At 37.2% G+C, this 25,098-nt stretch overlaps 1 protein-coding gene across 2 annotated transcripts in view; it reads right to left on the bottom strand.

The window, feature by feature from the left end:
- Window positions 1–838: 838 nt before the first annotated feature.
- The window catches only part of Pus7 (pseudouridine synthase 7), a 56,337-nt gene continuing 32,077 nt past the window's right edge, over window positions 839–25,098 (bottom strand). The window contains exons 6-16 of one of the 2 annotated variants that reach the window (XM_020177848.2): window positions 22,872–22,983; window positions 21,103–21,180; window positions 14,700–14,828; window positions 13,929–14,054; window positions 13,002–13,063; window positions 11,682–11,842; window positions 10,673–10,799; window positions 8,460–8,561; window positions 3,780–3,909; window positions 2,681–2,772; window positions 839–1,935 (exon numbers count right to left, since the gene is read on the bottom strand). In XM_020177848.2, the coding sequence (XP_020033437.2) occupies window positions 1,799–1,935; window positions 2,681–2,772; window positions 3,780–3,909; window positions 8,460–8,561; window positions 10,673–10,799; window positions 11,682–11,842; window positions 13,002–13,063; window positions 13,929–14,054; window positions 14,700–14,828; window positions 21,103–21,180; window positions 22,872–22,983 (1,256 nt within the window). In that variant the 3' untranslated portion in view covers window positions 839–1,798. The remainder of the gene's footprint in view (window positions 1,936–2,680; window positions 2,773–3,779; window positions 3,910–8,459; window positions 8,562–10,672; window positions 10,800–11,681; window positions 11,843–13,001; window positions 13,064–13,928; window positions 14,055–14,699; window positions 14,829–21,102; window positions 21,181–22,871; window positions 22,984–25,098) is intronic. The other variant, XM_074064955.1, reaches the window with a different exon arrangement.

Here is a 25,098-nt window from a genome sequence, read left to right on the forward strand (position 1 = left end):
CTGCCTGGCCAGCATGAAGCCCTAAGCTCAAGCCCCAATACCACCAAAAAAAAGTAGGTCCTCGGGTCTTCATGAATAATTTTCATTAATCAGTTTGATGAAAGAGAAGAACTATTACTGGGAAGTACAGGCAGGACCACCACGTATTTCATAAATGGTAGCTGCTGTATTAGCTTTTGTAAGACAAGAGTCTTTAGAAACTAGCTAGTTAAAGGACAGGCTGCAATCCTCTTGTAGCCTTAGCACTGTGGTGGAGGTCATTAAAGGAACAGGGCTGAATAAACTGCTCTCAGTCGTGTATCCACTGCCAGATCAGGACATGTATCATTCACACTCTGATGTTCCTGATCTGGTAGCTCTTTTCCAACCCTTTCTTTTCCATTCCAGAAAGCACATGGAGTGACACCAAGAGAAAGATAACCTTTGAGTCATCTGTACAATCAGTCACACTGCTTGATACTTCTATATTATTCTTAGATCTCACAAATTCCTGTCAACACCATTTCTGAGGATCCTTCACTCACTTAGTGCCTTGCCTTTCTTTCTTTTTGGTGGAATCTGGGTTTGATCTCAGAGCTGCACACTTGAAAAGCAGGCACTCTAATGCTTGAGCCACACTTCCAGTCCATTTTGCTCTAGTTATTTTGGAGATGGGGGTCTCTAGAACTATTTGCCTGGGCTGGCCTTGAACTGTGATCTTCCCAGTCTCAGCCTCCCAAGTAGCTAAGATTATAGGCAGGAGCCACCAATGCCCTTGCCTTTCTTTAGTCAGGGACAAAATTATCACTTGCACCCAGTTTTAGGTATTTGACTTATTTACATAATCAGTAGAAAGGAGTTTTTAAAAAAATATTTATTACATTTGAATCTAGAAATGATAGGAAACAAAAACTGGTACAATTATGTACACAACTTTGGAAAGGCTAATCTAACCATTCATACCAGAGAAAACTGTTATGCAGTGCTAGAAATGGAGTAAGTAGTTGGTGCCGAAGGTTAAATGTTGCTGATAGAAGGAGCCCTCATAAATTTTTAGTTTTCTTCTTTGCCATTATTTATTTTTAAGCAAACACCAGTTCAGTGGAAAGAGTTCTGAACATAAAAGGCACCTAGAGTAAAATTAGACCTTAGCCAATAAAAAACAACTACACATATTTACAAGAAAAAAGGCCCTATTAATACAACTCTCCTTAAAGAGTTGATAATATAAATTCAAACCCATCGCAAACTTAAACAGTATACAAATGCTTACCTGAATCAGGTACAAGAGCTGCATAATGACAATCACTTTTGTGTTTATAGCCTATAGAGGTTGTATTATCATTTAAGCCAGTATGAGCACTGCATTATAAGTAGGGACTCTCAAATTGTTCATCCATAGTCAAGACTTGTTTTGTTGCATTTGCTCTTAAAACCCACTGTCATGTGCTTCATTCATGAATGTGTTAAAAATTCCTGTTGTGTTTCAGATATGTAGCAAACCTAAAACTTCTACTTTAAACCAAAGTCTTTATTATATAAAGCCAGTAAAGCTGATATTATACTATGATTTAAGCACCTAAAGTATATTTTGACCAATTTACATCCTCCGAGCTAAAATCAGGATATTAAGTATTTGTGTATGTGTACAAATATTGCAAATTATTTCTTTAAGCTAATAAAAACTTTAAAAAATACAAATAATCTTTTACTACAAAGATTGAAAATCCATATATGGGTCTGACCAAAGAGAAAAATGAACAGGAGGCTGGGTAGCAAACACTTGTCTGCATTTTCTGGTATGTGGATAAGGTACTACTTAGCGGAGCCAAGTTGTATTCAGCTGGGTCTGGTTCTTGATACTGGTATCCATTTTTAGCACTTCTCGAATGGCCATGGTAGCATATGTAGAAGGAGGAAGAGAAAAATCCATTTTCAGAGCCCTGTATTTGCCTTCTGTCAAGCAAGAAAGAAGAGAATGGTCAGAAAATGAGGGTGGCTGCAGACGCCCTGGAGAAAGTCAGTCAATCTCTGCATGCTCCTTTCCTCAGACTTTCACTCCCTGGGTCTCAGAGAAAGAGACTGTGGAGGGAAAAGGTGTATGAGCTAGCTGACTTACTATTCTACCAGGATCTTTCATAAAAAGAGCAGGTGGGGGCTTAAATGATAGCATACAAGGGTAAGGTCCTAGTACCCCCTCACACAAAAAAGAACTTGATAATGAGAATGCAAACTTAACTCTTTACATAATCTTCCTGGATTTTCATTCACCTTTGTTACACCTCTGTGGGGAATAGGGAGAAAACACTCAATTATCTCGTATCACCACCATCTATTACATCTTTTCATTTTCAGTGAGATTGATGCTTTAGTCACTCATCTCTAGCTATAGTCATGAAACTATAAAACACAAAGCAAAAATCATAGAGTGGGTGGGTAGTGGTAATAATGATTAAAACAGCAAGTTTTTGTCCTTGGTATTGAACACAAGACCACTTAAGCTGTAGTCCCAAACTTTTGTTTTTGGAGACAGGGCCTGGCTAAATTTGTCTGGGCTGGCCTTGAACTTGAGGTTTTCCTGTCTCTGCCTCTCAGGCAGTAGAGATTAAAAATGTGAAAAACCATGCCCAGCAAAACTTTCTATTTTTATGTGAGAAAACATTTCAAAATTGACCAAAAGCTAAAGACTGAGTGAACTTACCAGAAGCAAAAACTGGTGGTGGTTTCCCTTCTAGGTTGTCCACATCTGTGTTGAAAAGTGGAATTTTAGGATCATCATATGCAACGACTTCCCTTCAGAACACATAAATAAAGATAAGTATGAATGTGAACTTTTATACATGGCACAAAGTTGCTTATCACCATTTGTTTAATAAGAAAAGCACATAGGTCTATTGTAAATAATTATAGATAGGACTGCTCAATAATAGAACAGGGCCAGATTTTATGTATAATCATATAATATATAATTGTACAATAAGATGACAGATGATGTCAGCCTTTGGAAGTATTTCCCTAGGATGGAAATTCTTTTTTTTTAATGGTACTGGGCTTTGCTGGATAGACAGTCTACTACCACCTGAGCACTGGCCCAGGCCTGGAAATTCTTTTTATGTGAAGTTGGTAAATAGTAACCTTCACTTTGTACAGATGTGGACTGAATTAATCATGGCATTTACATTTTTTCCAGAGTGGTTTCCACCACCATTTATACCTTGTTGTGAGTGAGAAACTGCTCTCTGGAATGTGGAAGATAAAGTCCAACTTTGTCCACAACCTTATATAAGAGGACACAAGAAAAGGCAGATGAGAGGGAAAAAAAGAGAATTTCCTGGTAATGGGTAACTAGTTCAGGATTTCATTTTAAAATGATCCATAAAGATATAGGTAACATCTATTAAAATATTTTAAAATGAATGAATACAAGTATCCTCTTCTCTAGACCAGTATTTGGAATTCATAGCCAATTCTGAGTAATTTGCTCAGGGATAATTTCATAAGCAAATCTCAAGGAAATAGGGAAAAACAGGAAAAAGTTCATTCTCTACACATTTCTTCAATGCTAACAAAACATAAATGAATTCCCTTTCATTATATGATTTCATTCAACACAGCTTCATTTATTGCTTGATGATTTGAAAAATACAAACTGGTAGCAGTAGTGACAACAGTAGTAAGAATAATAACATTTACAAAACATTAATATGCTAGGTTTTAAACACTAAAAAAATACCTATGTGAAGAAAACTTAAAACTTTATATAGCAATTCAATTATATTTCATTCCAGAATATTACTCACCAGCTGACATTCTGAGGACGAATAATGATCTTTCGGTAGGCCCCTGATAAAGAATAATCTCGAATTTTGTGTCTCATGTTGTCAATATCAAGGTTGTCTGCTGTGAGCATTTCCCTGTAGGCTTCACTAACTAATATAAAATATAAAAAATTAGTTGGAATGCAGCCTGCCAGCAAGTTACTTGAACTAAAGTAGAAATAATATAACATGTAAATTCTGTTAGATCACCCTACCAAAATTAGTTATCCTAATGTATAACACAAAGTCTGTTCTTGGGAATCAAAATTTAGTGACTTAGTAATTAACTAGTAGGCCTAGAAGTTGTCTTCGGCTTTGGTTTGGGCAACTTACCAGCCATGTATGTAAAGTTCTCAGGCTAACTATAAAAGGCCATTTTACTCAAAGGTGCTAAACTATAATTTATCTGGCTTTAGAATCAGAAGAGATCATATACAGAGGCTTCCAGTGCTTTCTGGAAGAAGCAGTTATAAATAAATGTATAAAAGTAAGAGAACCATGGAGGACCATGTAGAATCTTTTTTTAATACTACAGAGAGATAGTTTTCCAATGTTCATTTACATGTTGTCATTTATGAGGAACAACTTTAGGAGACACACAAAGCGTGTCCCCATTTTAAGTAGAAGTCCATTTTCTTATAACTTCTGTTGACTGCTTTAGAATACAGTAATTATCTGTCCTCCAGGTGTATTTGTAAGTACTGGACCTTAAAGCATATCTTCACTATACTTTGGATCTCTCAACTGACCCTCTTCTGACATTTCTATATTTTCCACCAAACCCTTTATCTGCCCCAGTGTAACAGGCTTCAATAATAACTCCAAATATTTTTAACTTTTTAAATAGACTATCAAACTTTGCCCTTTCCATCTGCACTGTTTCCTCTTAGGAGATATGGTCTTACTATGTTGCCCAGGATGGACTTAAACTCTCCCAAGTGCTGGGATTGTGGGGCATGTGCTATTATGTCCTGCTCCACATGTACATGAGATCACTGGGCACATAGGTAAACTTATATTTAACCCTATTAAATTCCTTTTGCAATCTTTACTTATTTTTCATATAAATTACTTTGTCTTGCATGATTTACAAATGTGACCAACAGATTTCTTTTCTTTTCTTTCTCAGATTTCTTTATGCAAGTTATTCATTAAAGTGTTGAGTAGCTGGGCACTATGGGTCATGCCTAGCTACTCAGAAGGCAGAGATTGGGAGGATCAGGGTTCAAAGCCAGCCTGGGCAAAAAGTGTTTGAGATCCCATCTCAACTTATAAAAGCCGGGAGTAGTGGTCATTCCAGCTACACCAGCAGACAAACAGCAGGATCATGATCTAGACAGGTCTGAGCATAAATGAGATCCTATTCAAAAAAATAACTAAGTGAGAAATGACTGGAACTGTAGCTCAAGTGGTAGAGTGCCTGCCTATCATACTTAGCAAGAATAAGGCCATGAGTTCAAATCCCAATACTGCCACAAAAAAAAAAAAAAAGAAAAAAAGAAAAAAAAATTGGGTAGAAGGAAAAGGAAAGACACGCTCCCCAAACACAGTAAGGACAACAGGGTTCCCTAAATTAAGCACTGTTGGATCCTAAGTGTGGGTATGTTATGTGTCCAAATGATGAACTATGACCGTCCATCTTAGCTATAAAGTTTCACCATTGGCTTTGTGAAAGGTTTTGTTGAATTTATGTTTCTAACTTGTACTAGGCAACTTCATCCTCACAGAAGTAAGAAAGAATTTTTTTCCTTTCTTATGTTGACTTGGGCTGTCAACAAGGGATACCCAGCAGGTAATATTATTTATACTCAGTAGAATTATTTGTTCTCAATATTTCAGGAGCATCGAGCCTGTCCCTCTTCTGCTGAACGAAAAATCCAGGTGATTTTGCTTTTGATGAGACTAGGCTGCCTCAGGTGTGTCAGTGAGGATATTTCTAGAGGACACTGGACAACGAGTCAAAGGACTCAGTGGGGAAGATGAACCCTCAATGTGGGCATGCCCTGGGTGGGACAAAAAGGTGAAAGTGCAAAGTATCTTCCTCTCTCTCCCAGAGCTGGGTCACCCCTTTTCTCCTGTCCTTGGAGGTGAGAACTCCAGGTTCTCCAGCAATGGACTCCAGGACTTGCCCCAGCATCCCTGCAGGTTCTTGGCACTTCAGCCTTCTTGGGAGTTACATCCTGGCTTCCCTTGTTCTCAAGCCTTTGGATGTGGACTGAGCCATGATACTGCCTCTGCTGGTTCTCCACCTTGCAGATAGCCTGTTGTGGTGCTTCTCAGTATCCATAATCAAGTGAGCTGATTCCCTACATATTACGGTTCTATCTCTGTGGAGAACCCAACACATGGGAAGAGAGAGAGAGGGAGAGAGAGAGAGAGTGTGTGTGTGTGTTTTCGGCGGGAGGGCGGTAACTGAGGGCTTTGCTAGGCAGGCACTCTACCATTTGAGCCACATACCCTAACCCTTTTTGCTCCCCCCCTTTTTTTTTTTTTGGAGGTACTGAGGTTTGAACTCAGGGTCTCAATCTTGCTAAGCAGGCACTCTTATCACTTGAACCATTCTGTGAGTCCTTTTTTGTGCTGGGTATTTTCGAAACAGGGTCTGGTGAACTATTTGTATGGGGCTGGCTTTGAACCGCGATCCTCCTGATCTCTGCCTCCTGAGTAGTGCTCTGGTTATTTTGGAGATAAGGTCTCCTTTTTGCCCAGGCTGGCTTGGTTGGCAATCTTGACAGGCACATGCCACCATACCCAGACTTCTTCTGTTGAGATGGAGGTCTCACAAAATTTTTTCTGCCCAGGTCATTGGAACCAGGATCCTCCCAATCTTAGACTTCTGTGTAGCTGGGTAAGAGGTGTATGCTACTGTTTCCAATTACTGGTTGAGATAGGGTCTCGCAAACTTTTTGCCTTGGCTTCCCTCAAACCACGATTGTCCTGATTTCAGCTTCTCAAGTAGCTAGAACTACAGGTGTGAGCCTCTGTCGCCCAGGTAAACTGAAGCTTTTATCTTAAGTGCCTTCCTTCCCACTAGTTTCTGGTGCTGCTCTACTAGGCTCCAGGTTGAGGGAAGACAGAATGCACCACTCCCTGCATACTTTATGCATTCTCATCTCCTCCATTCTACTCCTTTCCCCCAGTCAAGTCAGCCAGTGTAAGAATTAGAAGTATAGAAATTTGGTTGAATTAGTCAACAAAAAATGACAGGTTTCTATTAAACTTTTCCAAGAGGTAAATTTGGATCATCCAAGAAGGGCTCTAATTCTAATTAACAAAACTTCTAGGATGTAACATTGAAAAGTAAACGAGCTATCTCAAAAGAAAACACCATCCACAGACCAGTCCTGGCTAGCAATAACTTCCAGGGTCAGTCCCACTAAACTGGCCCCATGATCAGTGCTGTTTGTTGTTTGGGCAGTACTAGGGTTTGAACTCAGGGCCTTGAGCTTGCCAGGTAAACACTCTACCACTTAATCCACACCCAGGCAGAGCTGCCTTTTTTTCCAATCTCTGAATTTCTGAACAATAAAAGCTCCAAGCCCTGTCCTACAATGTTATTCATGAAGGTAACAGATTTTTGTGTGTGTACGTGCAGTAGTGGGGTTTGAACTCATGGCATCCCACTTGCTAGGCAGGTGTTCTACCTCTTGAGCCATGCCTCTAGACCTTTTTTGCTTTAGCTATTTTTTTTAAAGAGTCTCCTGCTTTTTGCCTGGAACTGAGATTCTCCTCCCTATGCCTCCTGTAGAGTGGGAATTATAGATATATAGCACCATGCCTGGCCAGAAGTAATTTTTAGCAGCTCCAAGAAAATAGGAAATAAAGGTAGAGAATTCCAACGTTCACTACATAAATTGTACTCGTTACTTACTAAACACCATAACCACACATTAGTTATATGGGTTTTTAAAAAAAGCAATGTTAAGTAGAATTATCCATTCACTTTCTCAATATTTTTTTTTCAAACTCTTCCCATCCTTAGTAAGAATTGGTGAATTTCAGAAACTGAAATAATGAAAATAACAATGATAATACAACTATTAGTACCACTACTATCACCACCATCTAGTTTCTTTTTTGTTTTCTATTCTATGATTTCTTTTTTTTTTTGTGGTACTGGGGTTTAAACTTAGGGTCTCACGCTTGCTAGGCAGGTCCTCACCACTTGAGCCACTCCACCGGTTCTATATTGTGATGATTTTTTGAGATAGGGTCTCAAAAACTATTTGCTCAGACTGGCTTCGAACCTCAATCCTCCTGATCTCTGCCTCCTGAGTAGCTAGGATTTCAGGCATGAGCCACCAGTGCCGGCTCTGTAATTTCTTTTTAAAACAGGTTCTCACTACATTGCCAAAGCTGGTCTCCAATTTGGTAGGCTCAAGCAATCCTCCAGCTTCAGCCTCCCAACTAACTGGGTTCTACAGGCAGCCCACTGCTCTCTGATAGTTTCTTAAATTAAATTATTCATCTGAATGCATCTTTTTCTGAGAAACTTTGATGAATAACTGTGGCCTATATATGTTGAAAATCTAAATATCTCTTTAAGTTTGATGGAAATAAAGTTTTAACATACTTAAAGTACTGATTTTTTATTCTCTTCACTCTTGGCAGGTTAATTATGCCAGACCTATTTTAACTATTTTGCCCATACAGGAAACTTACTTTTATGCTTTGGGTAGATAACATCGAAACCAGGCAAAGGCATTACTACATCATGAATGGAGTAATTATTAACATCTTCTTCCTCAATATAGGTGGCTGTGGCTGAAAACCCAGAAGTAAACAGGAAGTTAAGAAGAAAGGCAATAGTTTCATGAATCAAACTTCATTTAGGCCAAGTCAGAAGTGTAAGTTGTCCCAGTTCTGTGGCTTAGAAAGCTTAAAGAAATTAAGTTGAGAAACACACCCTTTTGTCTTTTCTACACCACAAGAAACAAAAGTTAAGAATCTAGTAGAATTTTTGTGTGTGTGGTAGGGGCTTGAACTCAGGGCCTGCACTCTGAGCCACTTTGCCAGTCTTTTTGCTGTGATGGGTTTTTTTGAGATAGGGTTTCACGAACTCTCTGCCTGGGTTGGCTTCTAACTTCGATCCTCTAGATCTCTGCCTCCTGTGTAGCTAGGATTACAGGCATGAGATACCAGCGACAGGCTAGTAGAATTCTTTTTTTTGGTGGTACTGGGGTTTGAATTCAGGGCTTCATGCTGAAGTTCTGAGCCACTCCACCAGCCCTTTTTGTGTTGAGTATTTTCATACATTCAGTCATTATCATATTATTGTTGTACTGGGTATTTTTGAGATACAGGGTCTCATGAACTACACTGGCCAGGCTGGCTTCAAATTGCCATCCTCTTGATCTTGCTTCCTGAGTAAGCCAGTGTTACAGGCATGAGCCACTGGCGCCCAGCTTCTAATAGAATGTTTTTGTTGTTTTAATTGTTGTACCGGAAGTACATTGTGACATTTATAAAAGTTCTTACAATATATCATAGTTGAATTCTCTCCCTTCATCATTCTCCTTTATCCAACCCCCCATTCCTGGGATAGTTTCAACATAGTAAAATTCTTAATGCATATTTTAAAACACTTCTTAGTTGTATCATTTTCTGAGAATCCTACTTTAAAAAATCATTTCCATTATCTTTCTCAGGCAACACCACAAGACTTTCTGGAAACCCAGTATAAATGTATACATTCTGTCAAAAGAATAAACAATTTAAAACCAGCCTGTATTTAAAGGTACATGGGACATCAAAATATACTGGATGTGACCAATATTATATGAAGAAAAAGATGTAAAATCAGGAAAAAAATTAAATTTCTGAATGAACAAATGCAGGCTGTGTATTTAGCTAGTGGATGACAGCAGATGCTAACTTATCTGGGAACATGGACCTTGGAATCAGACAGACTTAACTCTGATTTTCAGATTCCCTTCTCTTCCTCCTTCCCTTTATCTCTCTTCCTTGCTTTCCCTCCCTTCCTCCCTCCTTCCTTTCCTTCTTTCCACTAGGCAGGCACTCTGCCACTTGAGCCACACCTCTAGCCCTTTTTGCTTATAGGTTACTTTTTAGAGAGGCTCGCACATTTTTCTCTAGGGGGTGGCCTGGACAGCAATCTACCTCACATAGCTGTGGCCACAGGTGCACATCACCATGCCTGGCTTGAGATACAATCTCACTAACTTTCTGTCTGGGCTAGCTTTGAACCTTGATCCTTTTGATCTCTGCCTCTCAAATAACTAGGATTTTAATTTTTTTTTAGCTAGTTGTGGAATCTTGGGTAAGTGACTAAACCTCATGAAAAACAGAATGCTTCCGTGTAGTACTATGAGCTTTAAAATAGAAGATTCGTGTGAAGGGCTTAGTGTAAGACCTGACACGCAGTAAGGGCTCTACAGCAGATGAGATGTTAACACTGTCTTAGGAACGTCTGAGGCTCAGCATTCACTAAATGCTCACTCTGTCATGGCTCACTTGTAAAGTTAGCTCCATTCCTCATTTCTGAGGAAACTAAAACTGGCCGATAACAAGCTGAAGGTTGAGACATATCCAGAGGTATTTGAGTTTGCTAGACCCAGAATAAAATTTGGGAAGGGATTTTAGACATCATTGGTCCAAATCCTATTTTATTACTAATTGAGAAAATGGAAGCCAAGAGTCAGTTCTGGGTTTGATATTATCAAACTAGATGTATATTTTATTTTTTTGTTAAAGATACTGACACAAACTAGCCAGTCAGTTTAAGTGGCCTTTCCATCTCAAACTTTCTAGGAATCTCTCTTTCTTCACTAGTAGCCACTCTACATTTTATAACCACTGGTATTAAAAACGTGAATCCTAGGTTGCTTGATCAACAATGAAATGTGGTATTTTACCTCCTTTGAGAACAAGGTCCCCTGGAACAGGTTGTAGCCCATAGTCTTCTATCCTCTTGCTCACCATGTTATTCCACACATAGCTTTGATAGCTATGAATATACATTAAGCGATTATTTCTTGGTATCTGGAGGGAAAGAAAAAAACAGGCAAGAAAAAAAGAATTCTGAATTTTAAATTAAGTCTATGCTTTCCAAGACATCTTGCTTGTTTAGTGGTGAAACGCATGCTTTAAGTTTCATTGTATAATAACCTATACAGTGACAAGTATTAAATATTAAACAGAAGAACTCAAAATAAAGGGCATGAACACTCATCAGTACCAACAGTTCCCATTTTATATCCATGATACATGTAGCCATATAAATAAAGTACATACTATAGAATTTATGCCCTAAATCAAAGAAACAGACTTGAATTCAAGGATTCACAAAGCAATTACAGAGCCAACAGTGTTTTCTCCTTCATATTTCTAAAATAATTGAGTGACACCTTATTTCATGCAGCAAGAATTCTGCTTTTTTGTGCACACCTAAGGAAGTAACAAAGACTTAAATTTAAGAGTTAAACTTTAACATGCATTGGATTATACATAATAGTGATATAGGCTACACTGGCCAATATGGCACCCACTCTTGAGCCACCTTGATGAAACCAGACTAATATGCAGCTACTTAGGCTGCTTACTGTCCAACTGTTTCTTAAGCAGATTAAAGTTCTGATGATGATGATGATCCAACAATGACTGTAATGGATCCTGAATTTCTTAAACACCCACTTACTATTGGCAACCACAGTTTCCACAGGACTTCTTGTGCCCTTAACATTAATTAGGGCCAACATTGTTTGCAGCTATCTGCTCACTGTCATTCAGGATCTAAATACAGATCATTCATATGAAACCTCTAGATCACCTTCTGCTCTTTTGAAATTTAGTAAACTCTTTCAAGACAAAGTTTAAAAAGCATTAAACCGTGAGCAATTGCCTGACTTCACAAATCACACTCACTATGCCAAATGCAGAGACTATATTCTTCATTCCATATTTTGAAAGTCCACGAAGCAGCTGCCCTTCCACACACCTTTTGACAGGTAGTTTTCTGAGGGCAGCAGCTGGGTCTTTGGTCTTCGCCCATTCTTCCCTGCATTTAACCAAGTACCCCTTTTCGGCTGGGGAGAAAAAAAGCTTGGATTAAATCATTTATCCAATACACAAAGTTTCATAACTTAACATGCTTCACAGGGAACATGAATTAGGAAATGTTATTTATTTGTAATGATGGTGCTATAAAGAACTTCTGTTCACCTGCAAATGGCCACCAGAAAGCAAAAAGATGGGAACCATAGAAAAGTTTACAGAACTATGTGACTTTGTCAACATGCTACTGCCCCCGTGCCAAGAGGAAAAGCTATTTGCTGTTCATTATCATCATAGCTAATTCAACATAAGACAAAAACTTGATAGCAGCTTCTTCTTTTCCTTTTCCCATTGAATTGTCAAGTTTTAATGGGTTACTTTCCTTAATATTAAGTAATTTTATCATTTTTTAGTGTGCAAGTGAATAATTACCCTAAGTATTATTATTTTAACAATTTATAAAGTAGTAGTTAAATTTCTTTTACACAATATGATACTTTCTGGGAAAATTTTAGTGAACTCAGCTGGATGCTGGTGGCTCAGGCCTGTAATCCTAGCTACTCAAGAGACAGAGACCAGGAGCATAGCAGTTTGAAGCCAGCCTGGGCAAATAGTTCGCAAGGCTCTATCTTGAAAAAAACCCATCACAAAGAAAGGGCTGGTAAGACTGGTTCAAAGTGCAGGCCAAGTTCAAACCCCAGTAACGTTAAAAAAAAAAAAAAAAATTTTTGGCAAACTCTTTAAAAATCCTCAAGATGTTCTGTCAAGATTTTATATTTTACTAAATATAAACTATACTCTTTAACAAAATAACCACCTATAGTATTCTTATATATTCAAAAACTTAGTAAATGAAATGAATTCACTTCTTAAATGTATTTATACATTTTTAAATTAACAAATTAGGTGAACTAAAGAACTAAGTACAAAATATAAATTAAAAATCTCAAATTTACACATAAAACTTGTGAAAAGCCTTAATAAATAAACTACTTTTAATTTTAATGTAAAAACGAGGAAAATTATAAAGTAACTACCCCCATCTGTACAAATGCTCTTATTCAAAATGATTCCACAAATATCTAACTATTTTCTTTTTTTTGTGGTGATTTGAACTCAGGGCAAGTGCTCTACACTTTAGTCATGCTGCCAACCCTTTATCTATTTTCTTAACATAAATTTTATTCTTACCTCCAGAACGGGGTTTCAGTATTAAATCCATGACTTCTGTCCAGGAATTTTGTAGAATAGCTCTGAAATTAAACCATATTTATTTTATTTTATTTTTCATTAAGGGAACTTTATATGTTCAAATCTTTGAAGTCAACAAATTACAATGTTTATGTTTTATTAAACTTACAAGTAAGCAGAAAAATTATAACACAGATTTCAAATGTAAATACCAGAAGAACTTCAGAAAAAGGGAATAAAACTTAGGATATGATGCTTAGAATAACATTTAATATCATTTTACAGTTTAAAAATACTAGAAATACTACCTTGCCATGGCATATCTATATAATCAGATATGTTTTAATATATGCCAAAACTTGTTTCTCAAAAAAATTTTCCCTATATGTTATATACCTTTTCATCTCAGGCAAACAGGATAAAAACAATCTTTTACTATTCTTTACTTTTTTTTCTTTTGGTGGTTCTGGGGCTCGAACTCAGTCCTCTTTGGTGTTGGGTATTTCTGAGATAGGGTCTTTCAAACAATACGCCTAGGCTGGCTTCAAACTTTAATTCCCTGATCTTTGCTACCTGAACAGCTAGGATTACAGGTGTGAGCCACTGGTACCTGGCTTAGAGTGAAGCTCTGAGTTCAAACTCCAATTCCACCAAAAAACCAAAATAAAATAAAAAACTACCAGAATCTCTGAAGGGGCTGTTTAGAATATAAGAAAAGCTTTCTTTTCAAGTCATAACTTTTTGAACTTTTTTATCTTACGCAACTCACTGTCTTAAAATAGAACAAAAATTAAAAGGAGGCTGTGGATTGGTGGTTCATTTGCCCCTGACATGAAATCTAGATATAATTAAAACACCATCAATAAAAACTTATTTTCTTTTTTGTGAGACCTCTTTTAGAAATAAGTTGTGAAAGCAAATACAAACCTTCCAACTTGGTATGTAGGGACGGCTGTAGTTCCAAATCTTTGCATTCCATAGTAGTTAATAAATCCAATATCCTTGAGGGAGTTCATAGCTTGCTGTACTTGGCTGTCAGTTCCAGTTATGTTTCTGCCCAAATTATCCAGAGAAAAGAATTTACAGCCAAAAACATGTGGGGATGTACACAGTGACTATGGCTTGGCTTCTACATCTCTCTTTGCAGCTTTCTACCTCCTAGGGCTGTTTGCTAACTGTGATAATATATTTATAACAGTAAATTTACCATTTTAGTCATTTTTAACATATAACATAATGTCATTAAGTATATTCACATTCACAATATTATACATCTTTCATCAACATCTACTTCCAAACTTTTCCATCTTCCCAAACTAAAATTCTTATACACATTAAAGAATAGCTTTCCACTCCTCCCTGCCCCAATAACCTCTATTCTGCTTTCTATAAATTTGTCTATTCTAGGTGCTTCGTATAAAAGAGATATAGGCTCTTTTCTTTTAATACAGTATTTGAAGAAGATGGTGTTTTTGTGAAGGCTGTGCTAACTTTTAGGGGGTGAGGACTATTTGTCGGTACAATGCTATATACGTCTTTGCTTTCCCAGTCTCCCCAGCATTTCTCTGCCTCCTGTCACTGCCACTCCACTTACACCAGTACCAGGTAACTTGCACCTTTGTAACAACTGCAATGAACAACCTCAAAGTGACCTGGCAAGCCACTCCCTGGTGTGCACTCTCATCTACTGCCCTTTACCTGAGAACAACAGTGAAGTGATTTCCTTGAAGCTCTCCCAATTTCAGAGGGTTTTTTTGATAGCTGAAATTTCCTAGCTTAAAGTTCATCAAGCACTTATTCAGGTGGGCAAGTCTCTGTGCAGATATTCTTTAAAAAGGAGCAGAAAGAAGACTGTAGGATATTGACTGAGTCACAGACACTTTTATTACAGAAACAAGACCACACTATAGCCGAGACCACTAGAAAAGAAAGACCACAGAAGGTGGGGTAAGCATATTTTTTCCCCTTTCTAGGTTTTTCCCTCAGCATAACAGTGCCTGCTCCTATTGGAGTTATGTGACTGCGGCTGTACTGACATACTTAAATTCTCTTCTTTCTTATATACTTTTTTTTAGTGGAAAGGGATGAGTAGGGGAAGAATTTTCTACTTTTTGTGGGGCTTGGAGCAAGAAAAGGATGGTGGCAGAGAACAATTCCACATAGTTTAAAGAATGGTATCAAGGGGATGGTGGAATGGCTCAAATGGTAGAATACCTGTCTAACAAACATGAAGCCCTGAGCTGAACCCCAGTACTGCAGAATATACAAACAAAAAGAATGGAATCAAACATTTAATGAAGTGTTAGTTATACTTTTGTCTATCAAAAATATTATAAACTCATTACAAAAATCTTGGAAAATACAAAAAAGTAGAGAAGAAATTCATAGGTTCATCATTGAAAAAAAATCTGTTAAATCTATTTTTGCACTTCTTTTTTTAAAACATGTTAAAGATATATATACATACATCTATATATTCATTACTCCCACATGTCTGTACTCTGCTACTATCTACAATTTAATATAAATGCTTCCTATACCATTATAGAATTTTCATTAAAAATTCCCTACCTTGGGGTTGGGGGCATGGCTCAATGGTAGATCCCTAGCAAATACAAGACCTTGAGTTCCAAACCCAGTACCACCAAGAAACAACAAAAAAAAAAACTAAAAAAATCCAGCCACGCACCAGTGGTTCATGTCTGTAATCCCAGCTACTTGAGAGACTGAGATCGGGAGGGATTGTGATTTGAGGCCAGACCAAGCAAATAGTTTGTGAGACTCCATCTCCAAAATAAGCAGAGTGAAATGGAATGGAATTGTTGCTCAAGTGGTAGAACATCTGCTTTGCTAGTACAAGGCCCTGAGTTCAAACCTCAGTTCCACCAAAAAACAGAAAGAAAACCAAAAAAAGCCTTACCCTTCTTCAATAGGAAATCTATGTAAAACAAAAAATACCATAATGAAAAGACTTTTTTAATCTCTATCCCTGATGTCCTTCTCCACTTGCAGCTAACGTTAAACATTTTTTCCATATTCTTCCAGAAACACTTTCTGTATATACACACATCTCTATCGTCTCCTCCCATTTTCAAATTTTGGGGTAAGCTTTATTATCTTCCTGCTTCGGGCTCCTGAGTGCTGGAATTACAGGTTTGCTTCACTACATCTGCCTCTACACTTCCACTTGTTTTGTGTATAAATTTTTGATCCACCTGGAGTTTATTTGGTATAAGGAACTAAGGTAGGGAGCCAACTTTATGTTTTTTCAGCTGGCAGCCCTATTATCCCAGCAACAATGAATCAACTATTTTTTCCCTGCTAATTTTAAGTTCTATTTTGAATACATACTAAATCTTTGAATGTTTCTGGCCCTGTAATTATTCTACCAATACAAAACTACTGCAATTGCTATGCTTCTATAATACCCTTTACTACTCACCAAGGCTAACCTTTTTTGTCTTACTATGTTTTATGAGACAGGGTCTTGCTATGTAGTATAGGCTGGCTTCTCACTGGCAATTGTCCTGCCTCTGAGGCCTGGTTACTGGGATTACAGGTGTGCACTATCACACCTGGCAGTAATCCTTCTTTCATTAATAATATTTTTTTTTTAGAATTTTTGTGGCTTGTTTGCATCTTAACTTTTGTATACTGACTTTATGCTTAGCTTGATTGATTAAAAATTACACTAGTAGTTTCGCTAGTATCAATATTAGTTTATACATTTTTTTTTCAGTAAGAAGATATAGATATACATGTGTATCCATGAACAGGTTGTATCATTCATTTATTCAGGTCTTTTAAATCTTTCAGCACTGTGAAGTGTTTTTCATAGAGATCTTATACTATGCAAAAATCTTTGTTCCTTGCTATCTTCCTTCTTTTCTTTGTAAAACATTTTTTCCATTGTAATTTCCAACTGAAATTATATCTACTGCTTATATATTGATTTCTGTATATTAATTTTTATCTTGTGTAACTTTCAATCAACTCCTTAAGTAGATACAATCATATTGACAATATCTGTAAATTGGCCACTTCCCTTCTTAATTTTCTTTGTTTCCATTAGTTAATTTAACAATGATATATAACAACAGTGTGGTAATTTTTATCTTGCTCTTGGCTCTAAATCAGATGTGTCTAGTATTTTATCACTAAGACAATGGCTTTTCATTTGACATATACCTATTTTGTCATATTAAGACAGTATTCATCTATCTCTACTTTCAGTAATGTTTTCTTCTCTTATTTTCCAACCTGGGTCATTTTGATTGTTTCCAATTTTCAATATTAGAAGTAATGCCACATAACACATTACTGTACATAAGAAAACAGTTTTAAATTTTTTCTAAATTCAGATTTCCTTTGAAAAGACATCTATTCTGACAACTAGCAGAACAAAGGGCATGTGCCTCACTGTGCTAAAGAATGGCCTTCACTCTACTATTCTAGATTTTGCCAGTTGTTTCCAGTGCTGGTCTGAGCTGACTCCCACCTACTATCAGAAGCCATGTTCCACTTCTGTTTGGGAATACTGTACTGCGAGAGTCTGGATGTGCATTTCAGGTACTGGGCTTCATGAAAAGCTGAATTCTGCCCCAAAGTACCTAACCATGGAACAATCCCACAGAGGGGCTGTGACCTGCCTGCTGGCCTCTCAAGTTCTACCACCACAGGGAAAAATATTGAGAATATTTTATCCTACTTCCTAGTCACAAATATGTTGTTCTTAGTTAAATAACTTGTTTAAAATTCGCCTAAAAACTAGCTTGCCATCTGATCACATGGAATGCTTTCTTTGATGAAAATGTCCCCATACTTCCTGAAGACAATCAATCCCCTGATGCACTAGACATCAGCCAGTTTGTTGTTGGTTTCTGGGTTCAATATGTGCAGAAGCAACCTCAGCAAGTTTGTTTTCTTTTCTTTTTTTTGGCAGTGCTGGCAATGAACCCAGGGCTTCATGCATGTTAGGTAAGTGCTCTACCACTGAACTTGACCTCCAGCCTGACCAAGTTTCTTGTAGAAAAAAAAAATTTTATCGCCCCATTAATTAACATGAAAGATAAGAAGCTAGTCAGTTAAGTCAGAAACTTGTACTCCATTTTCCCCATTTCCTGTCCCACCCCAGGGCCACACAAATATAGGACAAGTTCAAACAGGAGTAAAGCAGGTATAGGCCAACTGAAAGGCAGCAGGCCCAGAAGAAAAAGGGTACTAGGACCTTAAGTTCAGATATATGGGGGGCAATGGTAGAAGTCACGGGCTTAAATTAATCTGGGAACTATATCCTAAAGAATGCAGAAAGCAGAGGATTAGTAAGAGTAGAATAAGGACTAGGAGCACAGGACTCCTCTTTAGTCAGTAAACACTGCTGGAGGAACTGACAAAATAACTCAGTCAGGTGCAAAAGTAACCAAATTGTCAGCTTGGCTGTACTGAAGAGAGAACTCTGGAGACTGCTTCCTGCTAGCGCAGAGGAAAGGCCTGACAGCACTGTTGACAGGCCAGTTCCTTAAACCAAGATAAAATTAACATAAAATTCACTATTTTAATTGTTATTAAGTATGCATTCTTGTGCTTTCCAGCACATTCACAATATTGGCCAGCTGTCCTTACTATCTAATTCAAGAACACTTCTATTACCTGAAACAGAACCTCAACCTATTCAGCAGTACTCTGATTCCCAGGCAGATTTCTCTATTTTGAACATTTCATGTAAATGGAATCATATGATATATGGCTTTTTACAGCTGACTACTTCACTTGGTATAATTCACTTTTTTTTTGACTGTATAGTCCAGGTTGACCTTTAATTTGCAATCCTCCTGCCTTAGCTTCCTCAGTGCTGGGATTACAGGCATAACCCAACATACCTAAAAAGATAATGTTTTTAGGGCTTATGTTGTAGTATTTATCAATACTTCCTTACTTTTTATGGCTGAATATATTTTTTTTTCCTGAATATACAATAGATATCTATTTCAGTACCCTAACAGCAAAGCAACAACCCAGAGCTATACTTATTCTCCAAGGTGACAATTCTCCTGAAAGAAGATGGACTAGAGCTGTCAAGGTCTTCATGATACTGTTCACAATTTTAATTCTGATGGTCAGGCTCTTTGGTTGTAAATTCACAACAAATTAAATAACTAGGGAATATGACAACCCTGCTTTTAAACATTTGGTGCCAACCTGACATGTTACACAAAAGTCTTTAGTAACAAAGTCAGAGAAATACTGGCCCAAGCTCAGAAAGGAGACTGGCAGGAACAGGCAGGAAAAGAAACAAATCATTGTGAATAAGACTGTTCCTGTTGAGATCCTGTTGAAATTACGAGGTGGTTTTAGTTATGTGAAGCTGAAAAGAAATGCTGCTTATCCACAGGACTGATCAATTCAGCAATAATTAAAATCCTTACTTGGCAGAGTGGGTTCATCCTGCTCACCAGTTCTCACGGGAAAGGCAAATCTACCCTGCCCCATTAAGCAAACTAAGGGTGTAGCCTGCATCCGTGAGATAAGTGCTATGCGCTTTGAAAAGGCCAACATTTAGGTGTCTAATATGGTTCCTAATCAAGTCAGCAGGAAAATGATAAAGGCAGCACAACTGTAAGGGCAGAACAGTATTCTCATCAAGAATGACACCTGCTGGCTGACCAAAAAGAGAAGAGAAGTATCTTCAGTCTTAAATATTCAAATATTTTACAAACATAAAATGCAAAATAAAATTATGAGATGCCACTTTTTACCCTCAAATGAGCAAATTATTTTTTCCCCTGGTAAGAACACTGCTGGGGAGGTTTCTGGGGAACCAGGATGAAGGTGGTAAATGGGTACCACCTTTCTCTAGGGCAATGAGGCTTGGCTGTCAAACAGGAAGCATTTTATATTCCCTTTTAGTCAGTAACTGCACTAAGTTTATCTTAATGAAGTTATCACAGATTTAGCTATGAATATGTCTGTTATGGAACTGCTTATAACAAGCAAGAAACATGAAATGATACAAACATTCAAAAGTTGAGTGGTAGTTAATATACAGGATATATTGTATATTTAAATATCTTTCATCATGCACTAACATAATAGGTAATGAGGTACATCATTTACTTTTTGTACAAGGAAAGAACATACTGCAGTAACATTTTGGTTTAAAAGAAGAGGGGGAAGTTCTGTCTATCCTTATGCCTTATTTCTTGCGACAAGCCCATGAAACCAAAGTACATGTCAGGTCCCAAATGTGGTATGCTCCTTAAGTCTTTCTAATATCTTCGTAAGTTGTTTTCTTGGTTTGGAACAACCTATACCCTCCCCAGACCCAAGAAACAACTCCACATCCTTCTAGAATTAAGACCAGTGGTTTTCAACCAGAGGCGATATTGCCCCTTAGGGCATGTTTCCCAACCTCTAGATATTGTCACAACTGTGTGAGGAGGTGGCAGCCAGTATTGTCATGTAGTGGGTAGAGACCAGGGAGGCTGCTAAGTATCCTATTAAACACACAATATCCTCACAACATAGACGTTTATACCCGAAAAGAAAAAAGTGCAGATGTTGACACCCTGATGTAAGTTAAGACTTAAGCATTCCACTGGCTGTGAAAGCTTTCCCTGCTTCCATATTGATATACTAAATTCCATGCCTGCGGTCAGATTTACTCAAGTATGCCTCCATCTCAGCACTGATCACACTGCAGGGTAAGTTTTACTTCTCTGTCTGACCAACTAAATTATAACTACTTCAAAAGCAGAGACCATCTTTCTCATCTATCTATCTCTGCTTTATAATAAAAGAGCTCATTCACTGTTTTGTAACTGAATTTTAAATAACACTGATATTTAATGAACGAACAAAAGAAACACTTTCCTCTTCTACCATAAAAATCCTTTAAAGGCCACGCAAAAAAAAAAAAAAAAAAAAACACATTTGATAGAAAAACATTAGGAAATAAAGATAAGCAGGAAGAAAATAATAGAAAAAAAATTTTTTTTGAAAAGGCACACATCATCTAAATTTGCAAGAGGTAAATTCTATACAGCAAACTTGAGAACTCTGAAAGGCAGTGTAGGATTTTTACAGTATAAATCCTGATACTTACTTGAGAACAGCAATCTCTTGAACTGTTATAGCCCTTTTATCTTTGGTTCCCATATAGGAGAATATGTTTGGCTTGACTCTGGTAAGACAGAAACAAAACAATCTGAAGTCACATATCTTAAGGAAATCACATTTCTCATAATTTAAGCTTCAAAATAAATATACTTAAAATAATAAGAGACACAAACATTATTTAAAAATGTAACTAGGAAAATGTAAATTAACATGCAAACTAGAAAAGTAAATGACACCCAAACAATTCTCTTCTTATCATTGTTTGACTTAGAGCTTTTGTAGCTATCAGTGAGCAAGTGATATTGCCCAAAGATTTGGTTAGCCAATAACAAAAAAATTAATGATGCACCTTCATCAATCAAAACCAATTTGATTGCCAGATGGCTCATGGTTTGAAGCCAGTCCAGGCAAATACTTCTCGAGACCCTATCTTGAAAATACCTAACACAAGCATTCATTAATCACATAAAATTGTGAAAGTAAAAAAATCATTCTAGAAATGTAATGTAGCACTTTGAAATGTATCTTCAATTTTAAAAAAGTTAATAACAACATGAATTTTCCTTAAATGCATGCTATTGCCTTGTATAAAAAAAAAGTCAAATGCTAAAATACGTACCCAAATGGTTTTGAAGTGAAAATAAAGGCAGCTCATTAACTAAGGAATATTTGTGACTCCTGAGCAATCCCAACTATAGATCCCAGAGGAACTCCCTCCCCAACTGTCTATTCCCCATCAGGAGTTGTCTGCTCTCCCAGGTCTCAGGAAACATCAGGGTACCTTGGACTCTCTCCCAGAAAGCAAATAAACAGAATAAACTAAAATGTTACTTAATTAGATACTGTATCATGGGCTGTATTTTGCCCTCCTCAAATTCATAAGTTGAAGCTCTGATCCTTAGTAACATATTTGGAAATACGGCTTCTAAAGAGGTGAGCAAGTTAAAAAGTGGCTGTTGGGGTAAAGTCTAATCCAATCTGATTAGTGTCCTTATAAGAGGAAATATGGACACACAAATGTCAGGGGTACAGAGGACAGCCATGTGAAGACAAAGTGAAAAGGCAACCATTCAAGAAGACAAGGAGAGAGACCTCTGGGCTAAAAACAAAAACAAAGCTGCTGACACCCTGATGTTGGAACCTCCAGCCTACAGAACTGCGAGAAAATTAATTTCTGTTTAAGTACTTAGTCTGTGGTACTTTGTTATGCCTGTTCTAGCAAGTTAATACATGGTGTTGTCGTGTTAACTGAGTGAAATCCTCACAGAACACAGATTTTCTGTGGACTGCAGCCATTTCTATAAAAAACACAAAACAAATAGAGCTTTGGCACCTAACCCATCCTCAGAGACCACAATCTCTAATATATTTGCATTCCTCTGAGAAACTATGACTGGTTTCAGGTTTTCTATCTAGTTGGAATCTAGGAATAGAGAACACCCCGTTTGATAAAGTCAGTCCCTGCAAGCACATCAAAGTGTAGGTTTTCAGGGGAGTTCATTTTTATTTTCATCTGGATAGATGGGTAATTCTCAACTGTACGTGAACTATTTACTTACAGAATTTTCATCTGTTATTACTGGCATAGAGATAAAAAGATTAATTTACATATTGTCTAAGAAAACTACCATTGGGAGGCACATTTGTTATCTATCCATTGACCTATGTTCCTGCTCTTTTTTTCCCATTAGCATGGAAATAGGAAAACACATTCCTGTTGATTTGACTTGTTTCTAAGAAAAAGAAGATACTAACCTTAAATATTTGGACAGTACATTAATAGCATCCATGGTGTCTTTGTTTTCCTTGTATAGAACAAAGTGGCAGTAACTTCCCCTAGATTTTGGCCAAGAATGTTTTCTTGGATCTTAAAAACAAAAAATTAAATGTTATATATACCATGAAAAAAATTGAGTTTCCTCTCATGAAACCCCCTATAGAGCTGATTTTTTGATATAAGACCTTTCAGTGATAGATTTGGCCTGAAAGGAGATACAGGTTAAGTGGTTGTAGCTACTAGACATCTTACAGATATTAAGCTTTCTCTGGTTGGACACAACACTGTGTTTAAAATCAAAAGCTGAAATGCAGGTGGTATGAAAAATGACTTAGGACAACCCAGCAATCTTCACAACAGCAGATACACAGGAGCCCCTGGTGCCAGGAGCAGGGTTACTGGATCAGCACACTGTCTGACAGTGCCCACGGGTTCTATACCATGTACAGCCTAGAGAGAAAAGGCTGTCATGAGGAACCTATGAGCCTTGGCTCAGAAACACAATCAGGTGTTCGTACATGTAGTAGCAGAGTTGAGGACAGAGCGTGTGACATGATTAGTAACACGATTAGATTTTCCAAAGACCACTTCCACCACAAAAGTTTAGCTAATACCTACAATGAATCTACAAATGTCTAGCATTCAAGACCTGACTGTCACTCTTGGGAAAAAAGGAAAGTTTAATGAAAAATTAAGTTACATTAAATGCTAACTTCTGAGCCAATTTTACTTTGATTTTTTAACTCTTTGGAGACTGATAAACACTGCACAATCTGGGAGAACCTGATTTTTTAAACTTTTCTTTTAATTGAACATTTCAATTATACTGCAATAGAAGATTTAGATTTAAATAATAGAAGATTTAGATTTAAGCTGCTCAAGCATGTTTGAAAATTCAGTATGTTTGAAAAATCAGTACTTTGGGAAAAATACGTAAGCCACAGCTGCACTTTGCAGATATTGTACAATACTCATGAGTCCTGTGTGGCACAGAGCTGCAGTTGTTATTTAAAGAACACATCTGGTTCACCTGACTTCTATAACTCCATGAAAGAAAAACTGTGAAATAATAATTTCATTCTCTCAACTAGAATAGTTGAAAATAGTCCCTTTGTCTTTGTCTTTAAAATCATCTTTTCACGTGAAAAGGATTCTCATGAACTCTTTACTTTCAGAGGCTTAAGATGTTCCTGGTATCTAGCTTTGTCAGGGCAAAAGCACTGCTTGGTAACAGGTTAGGAGCTCAGCTAAAATGAAAAGAACCATCAACCAATGCACAGAATCAACACACCATCCCAGAAAACTGCCATGGTTTACATATGCCTAGTAAATGTTTTCCTTCCTGGTAGATATGAGTCTTTTCTGTCCTGTATAAAAAAGTATTACAAGCTCTTGGTGTGAAATTACAACTTCCTCAGAAAATTGTGAATGGAAGCATCTAGTTCAGTTTTCCTTTCAGCTCACAATCAGTTAAGCAAAGTTGTCCATCTTAGCACTTGTGACAAGATCATTGGCATTTCATTTTATCTACATGAAATACCAACTGCTCTTACCTGCTGCAGTTCTGACCTCTGTCCAAATGCACAGCATAGAGAGCACAAAAGAGCAATGTTTAATTTATAATAATATTAACGTGCTTTAGAGGTGAACATGTAAATGATCGCATGGTAAGTTTATATTGAGGACTTCTACAACACCTGGAAGTTAGTTAGATGGTGGGTTAACAGTCATTCAGACATTAACAATGGAATGTTGTGAAGGTATACAGTGAACAAAGAGAAAACTTACCTACAGGCACAGCCAGCCTGACTCAGTCCCTTCACAGGGACATGTCAGTTCATACTCTAAACTACACTGTCTGTATGCATGGGATACGCCTAAAGGCTCAAGACTGGATATCAAATGCTCCCCATCTAGACATTTGTTTCCTTAAATATGGCAAGACCTATCCAAAATGCTGTAAAATTATCTTTGGTGGAGAGACTGCAAGAAATTATTGTTTTGCTTTATGCTTTTCTGTGTTTTATGAGTTTCTGATTTTTAAGATTTGAAAAATGTTGAATGATCACTACAGAAAAGTTCTCTAAGTTCTATTACAGATTAAGAGATTTAAGAGATAATTTGAGACACCACTGAGTGTAATGTTCTGATCTTGTTTTTACCATTATTTGAACAAGAGACGTGTATGTAAGAAACATTTTTGAG

This window comes from Castor canadensis, chromosome 2, assembly GCF_047511655.1.
Source record: "Castor canadensis chromosome 2, mCasCan1.hap1v2, whole genome shotgun sequence".
Classification (NCBI taxonomy): Eukaryota; Metazoa; Chordata; class Mammalia; order Rodentia; family Castoridae; genus Castor; species Castor canadensis.